Source organism: Dromaius novaehollandiae, chromosome 1 (genome assembly GCF_036370855.1).
Source record: "Dromaius novaehollandiae isolate bDroNov1 chromosome 1, bDroNov1.hap1, whole genome shotgun sequence".
Classification (NCBI taxonomy): domain Eukaryota; kingdom Metazoa; phylum Chordata; class Aves; order Casuariiformes; family Dromaiidae; genus Dromaius; species Dromaius novaehollandiae.
Window position 1 is genome coordinate 33,823,528 of NC_088098.1, and position 21,708 is coordinate 33,845,235.

Here is a 21,708-nt window from a genome sequence, read left to right on the forward strand (position 1 = left end):
TATTTAATTGCCATAACTACAGTCTTTCCTGAATAATATGCTTCTACGAGTTCATAGCTTTTTGTGTGTTAGCATTCTGACATCTGAACTTAAAGGTTCATACTCTAATCCATACTATGTGCTGGATATCTTCTTCCGTGAAGCTCTTACGTCAGCATTTGTCTTGGGACATCAGAATACATTGCATCCCATCTTTGTAATGCAGAAAAGATTGAGTTGGAAAGAGTGACAGCAAGAAGGGAAGTGTTGCTGTAGCTACAAAAGGCATCCCACTGATGCAGGAGAGGTTGACTCAAGTCAGTTTGCTGTGACGCACAGCGAGAAGGCATGTTTCTACTTCTTCAGAAAAGAGCAGTGTGTGTCTCTGTCTGGCATATGAGTATTAGCCAGCTGGTGACCTGGCCAAGCTCCTGCTTGGCAAATCTGTCCCTTTCACACATTGATGCATGGGCCAATGTTGTATCCATCCCTTCACAAAAGGGAGAAGTCCTGAGCAATGCCATAGCAGAGAGTCCTCTCTTTCTGGGACTGACAGTTTTAGAGGGCCAGCTCCTGTCATGGGAGGCTTTTCTCCCTCCCCAGTAAAAATAGCCAGATCTACACGATAAAATATTTCCTTTTCCTCACAAGTGAATAACATCCTGACTTTTCATGCCTCGGGCTTAATGCACATGTGAAGAAGCAATTACATGAAATGCCATTTCCTCCCTGGCTTCCTCTGTGATGCAATTTCTTTATGTTCCCATGTACTCTCAGCACCAATTTATCAATCCCTCAGCACAGGTCTTCTGCCTCCTCAGAACCAGTAGCTTGCACAAAGGTGATGGAGGAGGTATTCTCTTTGGACATTTTACCTGCTCTGAATTCCCGCTGGAGAACCCCTTTCTTGGTTAGCTAAATAAAGAATTAGGGTCCTGAACTTAGGTATCGTAGTATGTATCCTAGATATCTAACACAGATACATGCCCTCCTGAGTAATGACATCCTATGGATTACTCCTCTACACCACTGAAAATCCATTAGTGAGGTGGATGTGTTCAATGACAGTCTGATCCACAAAATCAAAAGAAAATTCTTCCCCAGAAAACAAGGTGAAATATGTGGTTGTGTGTGCTGCAGGCTTAATGCAACAGAGTCATTCATCAATGAGTTGGTGTGTCATTTTTATAGAAGTATATCTTAACAAGTACTTCACTGGGGTGCTTAATGCCCAATTGACAGGTGAGACAGCACCTTTGTCAGGCCCTGCAGGAACTAGTAGCCCATCTGATCAGATGACAAATGCATCACGCAGGGTGAGGGCAGGTTTTCTCACTCCCCTCTTTGTAAAACACCTGACCACATGTATAAACTACTTAAGTGAATTTTTGTGCTTGTGCCACTGCACCTGTGTGCGGCTGTTGTTCCCGGATCATTTGTGTGGGGTGCTCACTTTCCTGCCATGAACAACCTCTCTCTGGGAGATGAGGAGAGAATGCTGCCATTTGCAGCCAGGCAGACCTTCAGATGTTACTGATCTATTTGCCAATGCAAAAATGGATTATACAGGGACTAATAGTTTATAGTTATCAAGCATTTTTGGAAAAGGTTCATTTGTGTGACTGCTCCACCTGGATGATTCTCATTCCAATTCCAGTTAGATGCAGAAATGGGGCCACTGGGAAATGGCAGTATATTTTGCCTGTTTTACGGTAAGTCTTTCTTGCTCTTTCAGAAAAGCTGCAGATGTGCTCTGAGACTTTAGAATACTTAAAACATCAAATCTACATAGCATAACATTGGAGTATGTCCCTTTGTCTGGAGATCAGTTTGTCCTGATGAACTTCAGCACTGAGGGGCTACTCTGTAGGTTGCCTCGATCAGCAGTGGGAAGGAAAGTAGCTCTTCCAGGGAGCAGATCAGAGCACATGAAGCTCAGCTGCTGCTCTGTATCATTGCCTGAAGGAAGTTTATATCTTCATGAATAGAGGAGTAGTTTGGGAGATGAGCTTTCCTAGGCCAAATTAGTAATGCAACTCTATAATAATAGAACTGATGGGGACAGAAAACTAACCCTACCCTCACTGCCCCCACACCTTTTTTTTTCCTGGTTGGATTCAGGCTTTGATCTGACTGAGCATGTGAGCACATGTGCGTAAGCTCTGGAAGAGCTAGAAAAAGGTGTGTGGGGTGGTGACCAGGGAGAGAAGGGAAGGTGGGACCACATCTTTCTGCCCACAGCTGACCAGCTAATAGCTGAAGCTTCAGTCTATCTGCACTTGAGGTCTCAAGATCAGCCTGATATGGAGTGGCCCTCTTAGCCCCCATGAGATGTTCCTGCCTTCTCCTCCCTCTGGCATTGGCAGTGCTGTGACTGCAGTGAGCCAGTTCAGAGAGCTGATCTGAAGGATAATCTTTTTGGCTGGATTAATTTTTAGCTAGATCAGTGGTCTGAACAGGCATAACATGCATGTTAACACAGGTGCATTATCGTTAATCCATCTTAGGTTGGTTTAAGTTGCATCTTTCTGCAATGTGCAAAGGAAAAAGTCAGATGGAGTTTGTCATTTAATAGTAGGTGTAAAAATAGGCTATCAGATTTCACATATCTCATAGCACTTGGTTTTTATAATATTATAAACATAATATTATAAACAATTCCACTTTTTGCTGTTACCCATTGTAGACAGTATGGCTGCTGGGTTTTCTTTCTACTGTATTTTTTTTCCCTCTTTCTCAAAGCACTGTTAAAGTCTTGATTTCAGAAGGCAAAGCCAGGCTCATCTTCCACTGGCATTGTCTTGTCTGGGTCAGCACTTGGTTTTGCTTCCCTGCTGTTGTCTGAGTTCAGCTGGATTTTTAACTATGGTCAGTGGCACATGGTAAAGAAAACATCGCCAGGTCGAATCCTATGAAACTGAAGTTTTGTGCTTTTGTTCACAGTAACCACTCACAGACAGCATCATCACAAGGTAATGCTTTCTCAGTTAAAACTGCTATTTTGTTTTTTGGGGTTTTTTTAAGCAGCATAAAAGCAGGTCTTGGACTGCTTTAGGTTTCTTTGTAACAGTCCAAATTTTGTACTGAAAAGCCCTGCCATTTATTAAGAAAAACCACACAAAACAACCCACTCTTTCTTAATAAAAGAATTGAAGATCCAAATAAATTTTTAACTGGAGTGAATAAGTTGCAGGGTGAGTGCGAATTCAATCACAGAAGGCAAAACAACTTGGCCTTAGATCACACAAGGATTTCATGAAAGCTGAGAACAGAATTCCTGTTTCCAGGTGTTGTATTTGTACCCTGCCTTCACCCTGGGCCATATAGCTTCTGTCTAGTCTGCATCTGTGTCCCGGCCTTGGATACTTAACGCAGCACAAAAAAACACATTGCGCTGTACATGCAGCATTTGTCAAACAGTGGTTGGAGATTTATATGTTCATGGTTGGTAGAAAGATCACCATTATGTAACACACAAGAATAAGCATGACTGTCCATTAGTTCATATGATCAATACCGCTGTTGTGAGCTGTAAATGATTTCCTTGACCCTGTCGTAACAAAAGATCTCTCATATTGACGAGAATGCAATATTCTGTCTTTTTATACAAGAAAGGTACAGCTTTGAGCTGACCTGATCTTTACCGTATTTTTTCTTAAGTAGCACACCAGTATTCAGATGTTTATGGCTCTGATAAGGAATGCCCTTAACGTTGCAGACCTTGTTCTGTATTTCTGATGAGGACTTTTTGTATTGAAAGATAAAAATTTTCTCATGAATTCGTCAAGTGGGTTTTCTATCCTCTTCTCCTGCTCCAAAATGTCTGTCATGTAAGCTTCCTGCAACAGAGCAAGTGATTCCACTCCTACTAATTTATTTTTAAAAAAGCCCCAAAACATATGGGAATACAGAGGGAGCATATGCGTGCTAAGTAAAACATATTGGTAAATAGAGAGGAAGCGCCCTGCAAATCAGCATTTTACATGTCTGTCTACTGTCTGTGTAAATAGATAATGAAAGGATTTCTTTTTGCCCCCAGGCACTTAAGGTTCTTGCAGTGTCCCTTTCCCTGCATCCGGAGAGGATCAGCTAAGCTCTTGAAGGATGGAAGTAGGTGGTGGTAAGTCCTGCTGGAGTAGGGAAACATAGGGAAGGCATCTGGCAGGCCCAAAACTGACACCAAGATGGATGTAAATTCACAGAGGAGCTTAGAGGGAGAGCATAAATGGTGGTGATCCAGCCCACGGCAGAGGCAGATACATTGGACATGGTATGTACAGCTGCTAGGTGCTGTGTTCCCTTGTACAGCTAACATGAACAAGTGCAGGTTTCTAATAAGATGGAGCATCTGAGATATGTCGCAGTTCTGAGCTGATGGAGTATATGCTGAATGACAGCACAAGGAAGGAGAGCTGCTTTTCTTTTTACTGTATTTAGGTGAACAAACACATACAGCTGAAAGTGCAAATTGGAAAAAGTCTAGGACTCATGAGAATGGTCACAAGTTTGTCAGGTATCCCACTGCCAGGTACAACCTCTCCAAAGTTGCTACTTCTCCTTAAACGTTTGTCACTATGTCACTGCAGGCTTTCTTTTTTTTTTTTTCCCCTGTCCTTAGGTTTTTTTTGGCAGCAGTTGTTTACTGCTTTTTATTATTTATTTATTTGGAGATTTAAATTCTAAAATTTCTATCTAAAGCATGCTGATTAATGCCATGCTTAAAAAAAACCCTGAATGCCCCTCCTGCAGGAAATGGGAATGTTCTGAACTTCTGTTTACATCTTAATCATAAGCTTTTAATAAATCAAAAGACTGAAACTTTGCCGAACAGGGAACTTTTAATTAAAGTAATTAGGTGCTTTAGAAGTGGAATATGTTTGTTGTCTTTTCTTGAACTGAAATGCTTAGGTGCTTTTCTGTTTTCTTTAGATGGATTTTTTTTTTTTTAATCATCTCTGCCTACTCTGCCCATGGTGCCTTATAGGTAGTGATGTGCTTTGAGTGTATGTCTCCTTCTCCCCTGCACCCTGGGCGAGCCTGCGTAGCCGTGATGGTCCTGCGTGCCTGAACGATCGTTGCAGAGGTGGGCAGCAGGGGAGCCTGCTGTAGAGCAAGCAGGAGCTGCCTGCAGGGCAGCTGCCACGAGCCGTTCGGGGCCAGCAAATGGTTGGGCTAGGTGTTCCTGAGAAAGTACTTGAGGCATGGACACAGGTTCAGGTGAGTGGCACTCTTGGCTGGTGATTAGTAGTTTTTTTGAGAGGATGCAGGGCTCCCCATGTTCAAAATTGAAAATGTCCTGCCCTAAAATTGGTTTCTGATACGTTTCTATCAAAATGCAATTTTTATATCTAGCTTTAATTATTTGTTTTATTTAGTTCTTCTATTTGTTCTAGTAACAAATAATTATTCAAAAGAGTTAAACTGTTGCAGATGTACTTCTTACTCAAGGGACATGAGATATGTCTTCAATTGTTGTTTCCGCATGTTGCTTCAGTCAGAAACTATACTAATTCTGGGTGGCTTTACACCCACTCTGAGGAGCTCAAGCAGCTAGTTTGGCTCAAGTGAGAAATGCTTGTAGATCTGTTAGAAAACTTTTTCCAAACAAGCTGGCCTACAGCCAGGTTTTTGTATTTGATCTGCTGGCTTTTCTGCTTTGATATTTGCATATCTTTAGGATGTAAAGTGGCTTAAAAGGGGGTCAGCCATAAAGGGAATTCTTAAGAATGGAGATTAAATGGGTTTCCAAAACTGGGCACAGTTGGGCACTAAAACAGTTATAGTTTAGTGTGACTTGAATACAGACATGAATGCTTGTAAAGCACTCAGCATTTCTAAAAACCGAATGGACCGCTGTCAATGTTCAACTTTCCAGTTTGGTGGCTAGAACGCATTTGGGTAGAGGCATCTCAGTTTTTAGTTGCTATGTTAATAAGTGTTTAATAATTCTACAGAATGAAACAGCTTCAACAGGTTTCATTAACCAGTACGGTATATCGCGTGGTTAGAGAGCTGTCCGTATTAGAAAGCAGGAAATGTAGGTTCTGCCCTGGCTTTGCAGAGACAAACGTTGAGCTCTGCAGTCTGTCCTGCTCAGCGATCAACCCCACTCAGTGATCTTCCAGGCTATTACCAGCTTCTCTGTCAAAAGCAATTTCGTGAATCCAGCCTTAGGAAAAGAAATGTCTAGTCGCATCTTCTAAGTAAATTTCCGTTATATTAACAAATAGTTTCAGGATGACTGACACAGTTTGGGGGTTTTATTTGTTCTGCAAGCAAATTTACTGTTGTTTGGGGACAGGAAGAGGACCTTACTTTACTAGTGAAATTACCTGGCTCATATGCACCGGTGTCTGGATGTTACGGTTCTGCGAGTATACCAACCAGCCTTTCTTCACATATCAAGTCCATTTGTTTTCTGATGGACCAAAATCAATACTAATTTGGGATGAAACTGGGTTTTACAGACAAGGAATGAATTGTTATCTGGTAGAGCATGGACAGCTTCACTTGTAGGACTCGAGCGTTATCTGAGCACTCACAATCTTTGCTTTCCATTATAGGAAAAAGGAGAAGTTCATTTTTTTCTCCTGTCAGCATTTTGTTCCTTCAAAATAGATAAGAACAAGTGATATTCAAAGCCCTTTCAGCATCTCCCAACTATCTTATGCTACTTCCTCCTGACCTGAATGGCCAGAAAGTCTGTGTGAAAAATAAATGAAAAAATTGTATCTGAGAACTCTTTGATAGGACTACTTTGTCCGAGACATCATTGCTTAGAATTTATTACTTGCATTTGGGCTTGTATTTGTAACAAAATGTATTTGTTATGTATAGTACCACCGTGTTTAGAAAGGCTGGTGTGGAACACCAGTATCATACAGCTTTCAGGCCTGTGCAAAGGTGGAACAAAATTCAGTCTTGTACCTTTCTGAACAGTGTTTGTGCATGTGCTCCCAAATGGGCCATGCTACTTGGATGTGGTGAGTCTACTAAAGAAAGCCATGGCTTCACAAGTAGTGTTTGGTGTGTATTGTGTTGCTGTCTACAATCACATCTAGTCTTGGCACTGTACCGACGTACAAGAAGTTGGAAGTAGGGGCTGAGTTATAAATGACTGTCCTAAGGAGGTGCAGCTAGTTATGTTAGGGTTGTTGCTGGATAGAGAAGCTGCAGAGGTGGCCTTTCAGACATGCCCAGTGTGGAAATGACTAATCTTCAGTTTTAGACTTGACAAATGTGTGTGGTACATAGGAAGCCTGCAAGGACGACTTGTTCTCTGTAGTCTTCATTTATTCAGGATTTCTAGGTGGCCAGTTGCCTGGGTTATGGCACCCCAAAATCTAATAGGGATCCCAAAGTGGCAAAGCAGTAAATTAGCACTAAAGGTGAAAATCTGTATCCAGGTAGAGAGGACAGGACAGCTCCTTCAGTAAACCCTCTCTCCATACCCAAAGAGACTGGGTGCAGGAAGGAAACTGCAGCCAAAGTACCAGATGTGCTGTAACCTGGAGAAGCTGGTTAATACTCTTCAAGCACTAGGACCTTTATTTTTCATGCCCCTTGTGGGTTTGTTGATAGATATTAAATGCAATGGGAATAGAATAATTTGAGGCTAAGGAGTGGAGGTAACTTGAAACTGAAGGTCAGCTGGGTTTCTGTTAGCCATTATTTGTTGATAAGCTTAAGTAATTCTACTAGCTTGCCATAGTACAGTTTTCTTTTGCAGGACTTGTACTGATTTCTCCTTATTTCTTTATCTACCTTTGCTTTATAAGTATTTTTAACTGGAGTTTCAGTAGTAATACTTTGCTTGCCTGTACTTGCCAGAAGCATGCTAACATCTCTCTCCACATCCCCTGCCCTTTTCCAAGAGATGCTCTCCAGCTCTTCGGTCACAGCAGCCAATTTCAGGGTGTGAGCACACATTTTTGTTAGCAGTTGGGCCAGTGCACTGTTGGCTTCATCCAGGCCGTGTGTGTCTATACCTTCCAGACCTCATGACATTTTGCTCTTTAGTTTATCCTTTCATTTCAGCTCTTTTCCCAACACTTCTGACTGATACTACCTCATCTTTATTTCCAAAAAAAGAGCAAGCCTAAGGTAAACAACTGGGAAATAGCACTGTTGTGAAGATCAGTATCAAGAAATCATCTAGCTTCTCTTGACTATTCTTATCATCCTTAACTGAGGATAAAGACTCCTTTGGCAAATTGTTAGAAACCTCTGAGACTCGTATCACTTGCTGGCATATCTGGTGTGCCCTTTCCAAGTACCCTTGCTTCTTTTCACAGCTGGTATCCAGGTTTACTGTGTTTCTTCTTTACAAAAGTTCCCCTAAGTTTTTGCCCTTGTCTGGAGGATGGGCTTCTACAGCACAGAGATTTCTCAGTCTTAGATGTCACGTCTTTGAATTCTTCTCTGAGATCTGTGCAGATTTCTGCCAACCAGCAAACTGCAATTTTTCCCAGGATAACAAACAACTGTCTTTTTTCAGGTTACCAATTTACTACCATCCAACTGCAGTGGCTGCTGCTGTTCTGCTTTGCTTCTCAAAGCTGACAGTATATACATATGAAAATTCAGTGGCTCAGGTTCAATTTTAGTTTACCTACAGAAAGGGCCTAGGAGATGTTGCTGCTCCCCTGCCCATTGCGACCTGCGATATTTGGATTGCCTTCTCCTTTGTTCACTCCAGCAAGGATTTTGCTACCAAAATGTGCGCTTTCAAGTTGAACCAGCCTAATAACATAGGCAATAATAGCTTTTTTTACTTTCTTTTTTATGAAGGGATCCTGAACTAAGTAGCACATGAAGGATTCTTCCCTTGGCCTGTTACTGAAAGTGTCCTAGGTGGAAAACATCTGCTTACTACAGCTGTTCTTGGTGCCTTTGCTTCCACAGAGCAGTCGTTAGAACCCTGCTGGAAACCATAACCATCCATATGTCTCTTGAAAAGAGACAATTTGCACAGTAGACTTAAACTAGTGAGTTATTGCTGGAAGAGAATGCAGATACTGAGTTCTACAAATCACCACCTTTAAATTTTGCTGGCCCTGATGTTTCCATCTCCTTAAAAAAAGTGGGTGAATGTTTTAATTTCTGTCAGATTGAAGATTGTTTTCAGGGGAGCTGGTAATATGTAAATGATTTTAGCCCGAAGATCCTTTATTAGCAGACACCATTCTTCATCTTACTGTTCAGTGGGTGAGCAGGGGTTGCATACAAACAGTCCAACAGAGGAGTCTGATTTTTTTTTTTTTTCTATCCCCATTAGCGGGAACCTCAGGGGGGCTTTCTTCTCCTCCTACTGTAACAACTGAGGCTAAATTTAATTAAATGTGGTCCACAATCCAATTTATACTTCCCCGTAGCAGGAAGATGGAACAAAGAATCTTCTCCGTGACAGTAAAGGATTTGTTTTTTTTCCCAGCTGCTGTTAGTGGAAGTTGGAGCTATGGAGTTCAGACTTGTCAGAAAACCTTTCTTTGAGGGAGATGCTTTATTTTCTCACTTAGAAATTATATCTTTTACCAAATCAGAGCAGTGCAAAAGCAAATATATTCGAAGCTTGGCAAAATTTATATCATCTTATTAATTCAGTGACGTATAAAAATACCTGGCTGTGTATAGCAGGTCATTACTTCTTGTTTGATAGTTGTATTTAACCAGCACTGTAATTATCATCTTATGTTGCTAGGATTTCCACAGGCAGAAGTTCTTCCAGCATGATAGGTATTACTGTTTCTTTTAATTAGTAAAAAGACTGACTTTTTCTGCTCAAAGTTTGTCGTATGAAACTTTTAATTCCCAGAATGCTATGTTGTGGTGCTTCTTAAATCATCTATTGACTCAAATACATTTTTATTTGCTATGCGAAATTGAGACTAGACACTAGAATATAATTTTGGAGAATACCCCACTGATGCTCGGAGGACCAGCAATCACAGACCAGGACTCTGCAGGTGCTCAGGCCCCGTCCGTACTAACACACGAGGCGGCTCTGGGCCTGTCCTCGGCCCTGGGGGGCAAGCGACCCATCAGGGCTTGCATTTGTGCCACTAAACCTGTGCGAGGAGCCTGAAGCTTGGCAATATGGGAATGACGTGGTTGAAAAATTGGCTGGCAGCCCCCAGCCTTGTCTCAGCACAGAGCAGGTGAGGGCTGAGCCCCTGCCCGGCTGCTGCCCCCCAGCCCTTTCAGCAGCCACGGCTACTCCAGCACGCTGCCCGGGACAGGGTCTTTGACCCGCTTTGTTTACAAGCAGAGACAGGACCTTCGGCAGCTAGAAAGATTTACTCAGGTGAGTAAACAGCACGCGGTTGGGACACAGTGTTTTAAAACTGGCATTTAAGGCATCGCGGCAGCACAGATATTTGTCTTGGAGAAAAAAGGGTCATTGTCACAGCAAAAAAATACAAAGTTCTCATTTTAGGGGAAAAACACAAAAGTGTTAGATTTGTGATTCTTAATCATTAGAGCAAAGTTAAATGTGTAAAAGATAAATGAACAGTGGTCAAAGTCTTTTGCTGTGTGTTAGACAGGTTGGGTGGGAAAGGCATGTGGGTAAAATCTTGGCACGCAGAGCCCAAATTGCGATTTTCCTTTTGTCCTTAGCTGGACTGTGACTTCACCTTGGGATTTAAAAAGCTGTCCTTGAAAGTCACGGCTGGGTCAAATATCTAGTCGTATTTATGGTATGCAGTGGCGTCTGTGTCACACTAAAAATGTTTTACTGAATTCTTAAAGATGCTGCATGCATGAAGAATCCTTTCACAGCACGCAGGGAGGGCATTTTCTGTAGTTATTAATTCCAGAGTCTTATCACAGTGATAGTAATCAAAGCACAGAAGAAACCATGAGCAGCACATCTGATTGATACAGAGATAGTGACTTTGGTTTTCATTGCATTTTTTGTCGCTCTGCTGTTCAAGAATTCATGTGTTGCACTGTTACCAACATAATTCTAATTTTAACAGCTGTGTGACCTGCTGAAGGTTCAGAATAATTTATTTTTTGTCAAGAAAAGACAAATCTCACAACATTTAATTTATACAAAAAGCCTCGAGGCATTTTTACTTGTCAGTTGTCCAGCTAAAATATTAAGAATGAAGGGGTTTATTGTAGCAGAGCTTAATGGATCAGCTTAGTGGCTGCATCTATATGTTAGGGGGGGTTCTGCTTGTCCTGAGATGAAGGATCCGTGTTAGCGTGGAGGCTGGTGTGGCTTCGGGAAGGCACCGGGTGACGGCTGATGTAGCGGCTGTCGCCATGTGGACGCTGCAGCGCGGAACAGCGGTTGGCCCCGACGCGGACCTCCAAGGGCAGCCGCCCTCGCAGCCAGGTCGGGGGCGTAACCCGCCTTTCCCGCGCTCAGCAGTGAGAAGGTGACATTAGATTTTCATTACTGTTCTGATCATGACACACTGCTATGGATTTTTCTCTTTAATGCTACGTACTGGCCTATATACCGTATTCTGCACTTTGAAGAAACTTTAGAAGAACAGTTTAAAAGCAGATGCTTTAGCTACTAAGTATTTTGTGTTTAGTGCATAGACCCAACAGTAAGGACATATGTTGCATGTTTAAATATTGTTGTATTGCCTTTCTGTCTCCCTGGCAGTTGACTGCTTGACTCTGCTTGATCTCAGCTAAGGCAGATTTATGGCAAACATTCTTTGCACTGTCACATTATGTCTTTCAAGAAAATAAACTCTCGCAACTTAAGCGAGTAGGGAGTGGGAAGGGCCTCTCAAATTAGGGGTCTGAAGGGGTGGCGTTGCTTTGGATTATTTCCAGGGTAGCCGAGAACTTGCTTTACTATAGATCTTATTTCCTAACCTGCACTTGAATCATAGCAATTACAAAAACCTGATATCAATTTTAGATTTTTTTCCCATCTAAATTGAATTAGAGGAGGAATTAGTTAATAAAAATGCTAAAATAATTGCTAGCTGCTAGAAAGAAAGAGGTGCAAAAAGTGGACCTAAATCTGTCATGTTGAAATAATTAAAGAGTGTCAGACAAGATATAAAGTTCCCCAGCGCTTCATCATTCCTGCAAGTTCAGAATGCTGTCTCCTAAGTGCAAATTAAAAAAAAGAAAAAAAAGTCTACAGCTTCTTCTGTCTCCCTTACAATTTCCTCCTTTTTCCTGCTTCTTACTGGGAAGTTGCCAACACTAATACAGCAGTGACCAAATATGTATATATATGGGAAAAAGAGATTATACTGAATTACTCCATTGCAAGATTGAGATTGTTTAATGAAAGTCATTTTAGTAGCAAGTTTATGATGGTGATCCCAAGGTCTGTGAATGTGCATACATTCAGCATTTGTTTTTACCTCGTACCGTCAGTTTTAAGACTACCGGCTGTTGCTCCTTTTGTTCTCCATTTCTTGCCATTTGTCACTCGGCAGTCCCCCCAGTGTACCACTAATCACAGAGGTGCCCTGCGGTGCGCAGCACCCCTCTCCACCACGCACAGAGGCTGTATGGCCAATTGGCCATCTAATCTGGTAGGTGCTCTGCTGAGGGCTCTGGGCCCCGAAGAGCCCGCAGATGTGGGGTCCTAATCCTGCAAGTTTTATTGAAAACAGAGAAGTTTGGGAACAGCTTATTAAGATACATGTAATGGATTCCTTGCACTTCCATGGTCATTTTGCACTGGCAAAGGCTCAGTGATGGTTTATATTATACTGTGTTTTATTAGACAGGTAATTAGCTTTTTAAACAGTACCCTGTGGATTATGAAACTTCATAACTGTGTCCTCAAGTCTATTCAGACTTTAAAAGAAAATAACAAAACACAAAGCAAGCAGAAATCGGTATAGTAACTTAAAAAAACCAAATGTTATCTGTTCAATAATAATAATCAGATAGTGAATTCATAGGCAGAGAATTGCTATGAAAATAAGGAGCATTTTTTGAAAGTTCCAAGCAATGTGAAATAAGTGCATATAGACACACGATATACATGTAGAGAGAATAAACTAGCCAGCAGTTTATGTATAAAGAGCAACAAAATGACTGTTTTCCGAAAGTTGGTATTTTATGGTCTGATTTAATTTATAAACCACATACAGCAATTTAAGAGCAGTAAGATCGCCCCATTCTGTGCAGTAACAGTGTGTTTCGAAAATGACAGCGTCCCGTTCCTCTGCTGATCGGTGCAGCAGACTCATCCAGCTCGTAAGGCTGACTTTATCTCTCAGTCCCAGCCTTCTGATACACGTGTCTGGGTGCCAAGATCCTCACTTCCCTCGCCTCTCTGGCTCCACAGTGCATGTCTGTATTTTATTGTCAACACAAAAATGTGTAGCATATCTACAAAAAAAGAAAGTGCTTTAGTGGCATCAGGAGGAGAAAACGTGCTATCAAAACAGAATTAGGGACTTTGTAGTGATCATGTTATGAATTGTTAATTACTGCTGGCAGAATTTCCAGTCTTGTGTGACAAGTTTAAAGCAGGAATCAGTTTACTTCTGCCGAGTTTGAATTAGCCTTCCCAAAGAGTGCATGCATGATCCTGATAAGCCTTAGTGTTTCATATACCAGTGTAGACTACTTCTGCAGGGAGATAATATTTGCTGTGGCTACCAACTTCTGGTTAGATTTTGAAAGAGATTGAAGCTGGTCTATAATGGCACTGGCAGAAGAGGCCTGAGCTGCACCTTCCTGTCCCTCCCTTGTCCTGACAATACTTCAGAGGCATAACTGGCAGAAAACACTTCCCCCTGCCCCTATGGATTAGTTGTTTTGGCTGCAGAAGTTCTCATACCGGGATATGATGATCTGGAAGGACGGCGTGCAGGGTGCGGGGGAGCACAAGACTGCCTCCTTTGGTAGCAGCATGTCCACTAGATGAGCATAAGCTTCTGTACATTTAGGTGAAGAGTAGGGTAGGTATCCCAGCATGGGTAAAGTTAGAGACAAATCTCTATTGATTTCATGGAGGTCAGAATTTAGCTTAAAAAGTCCTAATCTTTTGCTGACGTGAATTTGCTGACAAACGTGAGTTTGGCCATCAGTTAATGCTAAAACTACTTTTAACGCTCTAGAAATAGAGAGGTTCTTTTGTTCCAATTTATGAAGTGGCATAGCTGAAATAACATTTCCTTAGGTATTAGTTAAAAGGTAGAATTTACAATTTGAACACTGAAGAGCAAGCACAGTGTGTGACAGGAAAATACAGCATACAGCATATAACAGATGAATGCTGTTTGAATAGTTAGAGAGTTAGTCTGTGTAAAGAAAGAATTTTCCTGTGTGGAAAGCATGCAGAAGGAAGGATAGATCTCATCTACTGATTAGAGCAATCACAGCAGGCTATAATAATCAAATTAAATAATAGATGTATAGAAATCTGTGGCCTGGAATGGGATGTTTTTTCTTGTAGAATGCTGTTGTAGATCCAGCGTTCCAGACAGTGCTGCAAAGAATTATTCCACAGAGAGTTTTGAGGCATTTTTCTATTCTGCTGGTAGATACCTCATTGGTAAGAAGAGAAAGATTTGGGTATGTTGTCTTTTTATTATTATTATTTTCTTGTGTGCCCAAAATTTAAGACTTGAGATAATTCTTATGGTATCTTGAACAAGCATAAGAAAAATCTGCATGGTCTAAACCCTTTGGAAGCCTCAAAACAAGTTGTCACACAGATCTTGGCGGTTTAGTTGGCCTAAATGGGTTTTTAGACACCTACTGCCTCTCTGCTTGACAGACAAAGGTGCCCACAGACTCCTTGTCTCTCTGTCTCTCTCTTCCACCTGAGGCTACAGGCCTTTGCCATGAATGCCATGACTGGCAAACTTTCTTGTTTGTTTTGTTCTTTTAACATGTGTTTTGGGGCTTGTTTGATGTGGCTTCTTTGCTTTTCTTTTGTGTGCCTGTGGTTTTGCAGAGCTAATTTGTACATCTGGAGGTGGGGCAACTGGACGACAGGAGAGCATCTGCTCCCACAGTGTGAGGTTCAGAGCAGAGCTAGTCTGTTCCCTGTTGCAGACCACGGAGACAGAGGAAGGGTCCTGCACTTTGCTCTCCTTTGTCTGGTCAGTGCTGTTCTGGGATGAGCTGGGGTTTTGCTGTTGACCAAAAGAAAGTTCTCTCTTTCTCCTCTGAGGGATAGAAGTTTTTGTCCTCAAAGTCTGAGCTCCAGACAGACGGTGACCAACAGAACAGAGTATGCTGTGCTCAGGTTTTGGTAGGATGTAGTGCCAGTGCTTAACTGCCAGCGCAAAGAAGCAGCTCCTGCAGAAGCAGTGGCCCTCGAAATGTGGCATAGGCAGATTGCCTGCTGAAACCCACGGTTGCTTGGCAGTCGTGCTGTGGCAGAAGTGTCCAGCCAAGTTGTGAGCTGGCGAGCTGCCCTCCATTCAGGCTGTCTGTAGGCAGCCAAGTGACCAGCAGCTGTGGCTGTGAATAGCAAGAGGGCGTTAATCCAAGAACAAGAAGAAAAGCTTCTTCAGCTACATATAGAGGCTTTCTTGGCTCTTCTAAACATGTCCTTGCATTCCAGCAGGAACTGAACAGTGGAAGGTGCCTTAATGCAGCCCCCTTCCCCTCCCCGTCCTGTTGGATCTCGTCCACCAGGATCCCCCAGTTACATGATTCTGGTTGCAGGTATGTGCGTTGCTGAGGCTGTGTTTGGTGTGATTAAGACTAAAGCGATATCCGCTTGAATGTGTAAAACTACATTTGCAGTTGCACTGAGGAGAGAATTCATTCTTTATCTGTTTTCGTTGCTTCAGCAGGACAATTGTAGGGACCTGTACGTAACTGTCTTCATCATGAAAATGGTGTCTACACCAGCGTTCCTGCTAGTGGCCACAGAGGGACTCTTTTTTGCTTTAAGCATACCAAAGTGCTTGAATGAATTAGACTTACCGTTGTGAAAGGGGAAGAGAGCACATATATCAATAGGGATATCAGAGATCATATATCAATTGACCTCTTCCGTTTGTATGGCTCTTCATACACCAGAAATGATTCTCACTCCCCTTTCCACTTCCACAGACTATTACAGCCTGCGACCATGATCCACAGAAGGCAGCCTCAACCATGTCCCAAGGAAAATCCAAACAAACAAAAATCCTGAAATGAATTCTCTGGGAAATGGCACATAGCCATACAACAAATTCAGAGCAGAGGTGTGCATTGGGGAGGTTTCACTTTCTCAAGTGGGAGCATGCATAAGCCATATGCTGAATGTCCTGAGTAAAATTCGCTAGGGAATAGAAGAAAGTCCACAAAAGCCTTGTCTTCAAAAGCCTAACAGTATCATCTTCAAACTGTGTATGTAGCCACACTTCTTACTCACATATTAAAGAGAGTGAACAGGCTAGTGTTCTATTTAAAGACATATCTCTAGCAGCCTGCGAGATCTTCACCCCAGCATCTCTTGTCAGCTGTCTGGCTGTTGGAATTTCCTGGCTGTTGAAGTGCCTTTGGTCTTAGAAAATGGCAGGAAGAACCTGGAACAGATCATAAGTCAGTCTTCCTGCCGAACACAAAGCTTCCCTCTTGATTTGCCATTGAAACTCTTTGATAGCTTTCTAGTCATGGCTCTGAGAAGTAAGAGCTTGTCCAGCACTAGGACCTTTAGACTCTGTAGCTCCGTATCTGCTAGAGGAGTATCAGCAGAACCAGAACCACCATCACAAGGCTGATACCTCTCATAATCTTTATCTTTTTGTCTGCTGAGAGACATGATAACATCCCAGGAAGGTTTGGAAGCCCTGATCCTAGGGGTGACTAGGAGTTAGGGACTACTAAATGTGCTTAGAGGAGCTCCCAGAACCCTCTCAAGGATGCCCTGCTGCTGTTTTGTTGTTGTTGTTGAGGGTGCACTTAGTGAGCTGGAGCTAAGCACTTTCCTGAAGCACAAAACCTAGATGATGTGACGAGCTGGCTGTATAAATGAAGTTACCTGTTTGGCCTTTCACGGGAATGAGGAATGTCTTCACTGATGCAGAAAGTTGCAGCAACAGCTAACCTACAGGTGTTGGCCAGCTGTGTTGGGCTAGACCAAAGTTCTGCCCGTCTCAAATAGAAGCCAAAAGCAGGTCCTTAGGAAGACATAAGATTAGGATAAATTGGAAAGATCAGTCCCTTGATGTAGCATCCCAGCTTCTAGCAACTGATTCAGACATGAGCCAGTCTTGCACTAAGTAGCTGAGATTCAGGAGTGAAAATCTTATAAGATCGTATCTTCAAGGAAGAACTACAAGATGAATAATGCTCCAATATCTGCTTAATTCCAAATGCATGTCAGTCACCAGATGATATCTAGACTGAATTTAAGGTCTGAATCTTTTCCTATGTAAATATAATCTGGATATCATAAATGTAAGAGTAATGTGTATGTGTGTTTGATAGCTCACTGGAGTAACAAAGACAAAGTTGTAATGGTTTGGGGATATCAGGTCTAGTGGCCTTACTGCTTTTTGCAAGACATTTTTGAATGTTTTAAAAGTAATCTGAAATTTTAGTTTTTTAGGAAGCATATGCTTAAAGATGTGTAGGTGATGTTGCTTTGACTGAAGTTACTGAGCAGATAAAGACCTGCAAAAATAAACATATGCCTGTGAGAGCCTATTTGTACTCTCATGTAGTTCTGACAAGCCACTTGCTTTTATAATTGTTAGCATGATGGGGCCCTGGGGCTGTTTGTGCTATTATCTGGTAATACTACTGGATTAATGTGTCTGCGTAGTTTGTATATTTTAATCGCTACTTAAATATAGAAGCATCCCAGGCAGGGTGAGACGGCAGGTGGGAGGCTGGCGATGCTGCTCCCTGCCCTGCAGGAGCTGGGGGGTGACCTGGGAGAGGTGTCCAGTTCAGCGGCACTTTTCAGGAGCTTTGAACAAACAGCAGAAGGCACGCAAGGGTTGTTCTGTTCAGAGAAGTAACTCCACTTAAACAGGAGTGAGGGATGGCAGGCTGGCATAACTCCTGGAGCCGTTCTGATGGGAAGCAGCAGGCATGAAACTGCACTACAAAGTGTCCAGAGTCGTTTCAGTTGAGAGTCTGGTAATGAGGGTTCACGATGGTCAGGAAGAAACTGAGGGTTGACTAGACGTGGCACGGCTGTGCAGTGCAGATGGAGGCTGCATGACCACGCGGGCACCACATGACAAGGGACATGGATCTTACAGTGACAGTGCTGTGGTGGGGCAGCAGTCCTTATACGGCATTGGTCTGGCCGTTGGGTTGGCCAGAGAGTTAATGAGCTTTATACTGTGTATTTTCAAGGTATCCAGCTGAACGCCTGCTGAAGTCAGGAGACTCCGTGGCTCCCCAGGGTTTCAATTGAGCCTGGTGCTTTGGTGGTTATAGAAGAGAAGGTGGCAGGTTTTACTCTCTGCTGATCTGTAGCCAGCGTGGTTGTTGTGTGTCATGCAGCAGCGTATCACACCACGGGTGCCTTTAGGTTGTGACCATTTTGTGCACAGACCTATTGCCGGTTAGCCACCATTCTTCTAGTGCAATACTGTGTAGTGCTGCAGTGCTATGTAAGTCATCATCTGTAACACTATACTGTGTACAAAGAGGTAACCTTGACAAGTTTATTTCTGGTTATGATTTGGATGATGTCAGTAGTTCAGCTTCATCTGTTCTGTGCTTAACTCTCACAACAGCTATAATCTTGTCTCCTGTTGTTTTTCTTAGTGCACTGACTTAACCTTTTGTCAGAGGAGAAGAAAGATCTGTTGAAAGATTAGAGGTGATATCTTGAAGGCTGCCAAAAACAAAACCTGATTGTGTACTTAATACCGTAATTCTTGAAGATGGTGTCATTCAGGGCATAAATTTGAAATAATTTTTAATATGATAATCTTTAGCAATAAAACTTTTACTCAGAGGTTGTTGGTTTAATTACAGTCACATTAGCTGCTTCCTTGCTATGGTCATGTGTGCAAATCTTGGAGAAAGGGGGACATTTTTCACTGGATGCAAATTCAGTCTGTTTAAGCAGCACCGTAAATGGATGGGATTCCCTTTGAACCAGTGCGTGCCTAGGAAAGCCGTGATTGCAACTCAGAGTTGCTGTACAAGGAAGGAGATGCTGTGAGTTCATCCACTGTTTAAACATGTCTGTTCCTGGCACATAACATCCTGGCAGTTATTTTACATCAGCCACCCCACAAAGCAGCACAGGACAATGTCATTGTCCATTACAGCTGGTATCGATTCAACTTTGCATTTAAAAGTGCCAGCAACATCAAGTAAGGACAGTCGTCTTTCTGTTGCCTGCTGCACCTGTTTTGTGCATCTACAGAGAGTGTGGGCTCTAGTAGTTTTGAGATTGGCACCCTCCCAGCCTCTTGGCTATTTATTTCTTTGAATAAAATGCAGCAATATTCTACATAGCTCTTTGTAGCTCCAGGGAAATTGCATATGTGGATTGGTTAAAGAAGATAGTGTTGTCCTGATGAAGTTTTCCATAACAGTAAGTAATGGAAAACTTATACTAATTAATAGTACTTGGACAGTTATTTGTGATACACAGCCACTCAGGCTGACTGGCTGTTATGCCGATATTAAAAATAATAATAATAATCCACAGCTTTCTCTTATCAGAAAGTGAAAATATCAACATTTGCTGATCTAATGTCTTACTCATTGCCATCTCCCCAGCCTACCAATATGGCATTACACATATTATTAGAGAAAAAAAGAAAAATTCAAAAGAACAAGAGCAGAAGGACTTGAAAGATCAGAAGGAGAATGACTATGTCAAAGTCTCTCTTGGCCAGACTCTGGTCTGCTGACATGAGGGGAGCATACATCTCCCTTTTTCTCCCCTGACGGGAGGCCGGTCTTTTGGAGCTAGCACGTTCCCCCTCCTTGCTGAGGGACTCAGCTAGTAGAGACTCAATCATGGAACTTCTTTCTTAAGTCTCCAGCCTTGCAGTCACTAATGTACCACCCTACCCTGGGCTTTGAGACTTTCAGCCACTGTCAACATTTAGAGATCATGCTCCAATTTTTTTATATGTACAAGTTTGAAGGAAACCAGTACTGTCCACTACAAATCCACAGTGTCAGAAAGCTAATGTAGTTTCTGATACTACATCTGTCCTCCCTTGTTGATTGATTGTTTTTTGTATCTCTATTCATATATTCCTGTTTCTAAGATCTTTCTCTTTCCCGTTGCTATGGTGAAAGCCTGCCTAAAAAGGAAGAATTATAGCAGCAAGATCCACTGACCTACAAAATAATCAGAATGTAGTTCTGTGCAGAGCTCTGCTTTTAAAGTCGCTGGTGGAATATCTGTAGTGGGAATGGGAGACGACTGAAATAGAGGGAGAATGTACGTGGATTTTGATTTAGTCAGAATTCCTGCTTTCATGCCAAATATCTGCTTTTTATCAGTGAATCTGTACAACTGGTTTCCTATAAGCAGGGATTTTCCGTGATTACAAGTATTGCAAGTAGTGAGCATCCAAGAATCCATTCTTGGGTTTCTGTTTCTGTTAATAACCTTTCAGCTCCAATGTGATTTTCTCCTCTGTGTACATGAATGTCATTGATACAGTGTTGTATTACAGTGGCTCATCCTTGCTGACGGCATGTTTCTTTTCCAATGAGCTGATTTGAAATGAAATGAAAACCAAACCATGAATTTTTTTGTTCACCTCCCAGACTATAAGAAAGGATGGTCTCATTAATGATTAACACAGCAGCTGGTAGCTCAAAGGAAATTTGGAAGAAAACACTGCAGTGTCTCCCTCCTCCAGTAAATATATTGGCTTAACAGTTTTCTGTGCTCACCCTAGCTTATTTGTTTACATGTTTGAATCCCAGCAGACTAGATCTCAGCCTTCGTACCTCCTTTAAGGTGAATAAGGATGCCTTAGTTTCTAGCTGCAGTCTAATAAGTTTTTGCAAGGTTATTACTACTAATTGGTTTGCAGTTCCCCATAATGTTAGTGGTGGTGTTAGAATGCTTTATTGTTTCAATCCAGGGAGGCAGCTAAGATTTCCAAAATCTCTTTACCCACAGCATGGTTACATCATTAAAGATCAAGTAAAAGTCTATAACAATTTTGCCTTTACATCGACATCACCTCTGGTGTATTGTCTTGCTATCCAAAAGTCCTTGTTATAGTGTTATACTGTTTAAAAATATTTATATATAATTATGGTTGCAAACTGTTTACACTTACCACAGTGCAGTGCTTTTGTTGCAGTGTGCATGGGCAGCTAATAAGACTCTAATGAACCAGTCTCTTAAAAGAACTAGAGGGATGGTTTTTAGTCTAAGTGTTCCAAAATGTGATGATCTGCTTAGCACTAAAGAAATAAAAGTGCTAAAAAAAAAAAACAACTCTGCCCAATAGTAATTGTGCATATGGCAAACAGTAGGCAATACAGCAGTAAGAAATCTGGAGGCTTTTCTGTGTTAATCTAGATGATCATTGTGAGCATATATTCTCTTCTAAATTGACTGATTGTGTTTTACATTAATAGAAATACCATAGTCTCTGGAACCTTGTGCAAATTTTTTGATATCTCTGTATACATGTGTGCTTTTTCCTCTAAATTCACTAAAATACTGGTGAATAGATGTATAATACACCAGTATGCCCTCTGGTAGAGATGGGGCAGATGTGGAATTTCATCTGTGCACAGTGATGGTGGATGATGCCTCCAGAGTTTATTGCAAAGTTATTTACGTGGGGTACGTGATGATATGAGCCAGTGTGAGGCACCTGGCAGTCC

General features: G+C 42.0%; 1 protein-coding gene across 4 annotated transcripts in view; it reads left to right on the forward strand.

Moving 5' to 3' along the window:
• The window catches only part of SRGAP1 (SLIT-ROBO Rho GTPase activating protein 1), a 147,648-nt gene that overhangs the window by 49,155 nt on the left and 76,785 nt on the right, over window positions 1–21,708 (forward strand). The window contains exon 1 of one of the 4 annotated variants that reach the window (XM_064508501.1): window positions 4,042–4,099. The exons of 2 other annotated variants lie outside the window; for them this stretch is intronic. In XM_064508501.1, the coding sequence (XP_064364571.1) occupies window positions 4,084–4,099 (16 nt within the window). In that variant the 5' untranslated portion in view covers window positions 4,042–4,083. Of the gene's footprint in view, window positions 1–4,041; window positions 4,100–5,165; window positions 5,197–21,708 lie in introns of those variants that run through there. One more of the 4 variants, XM_064508508.1, reaches the window with a different exon arrangement.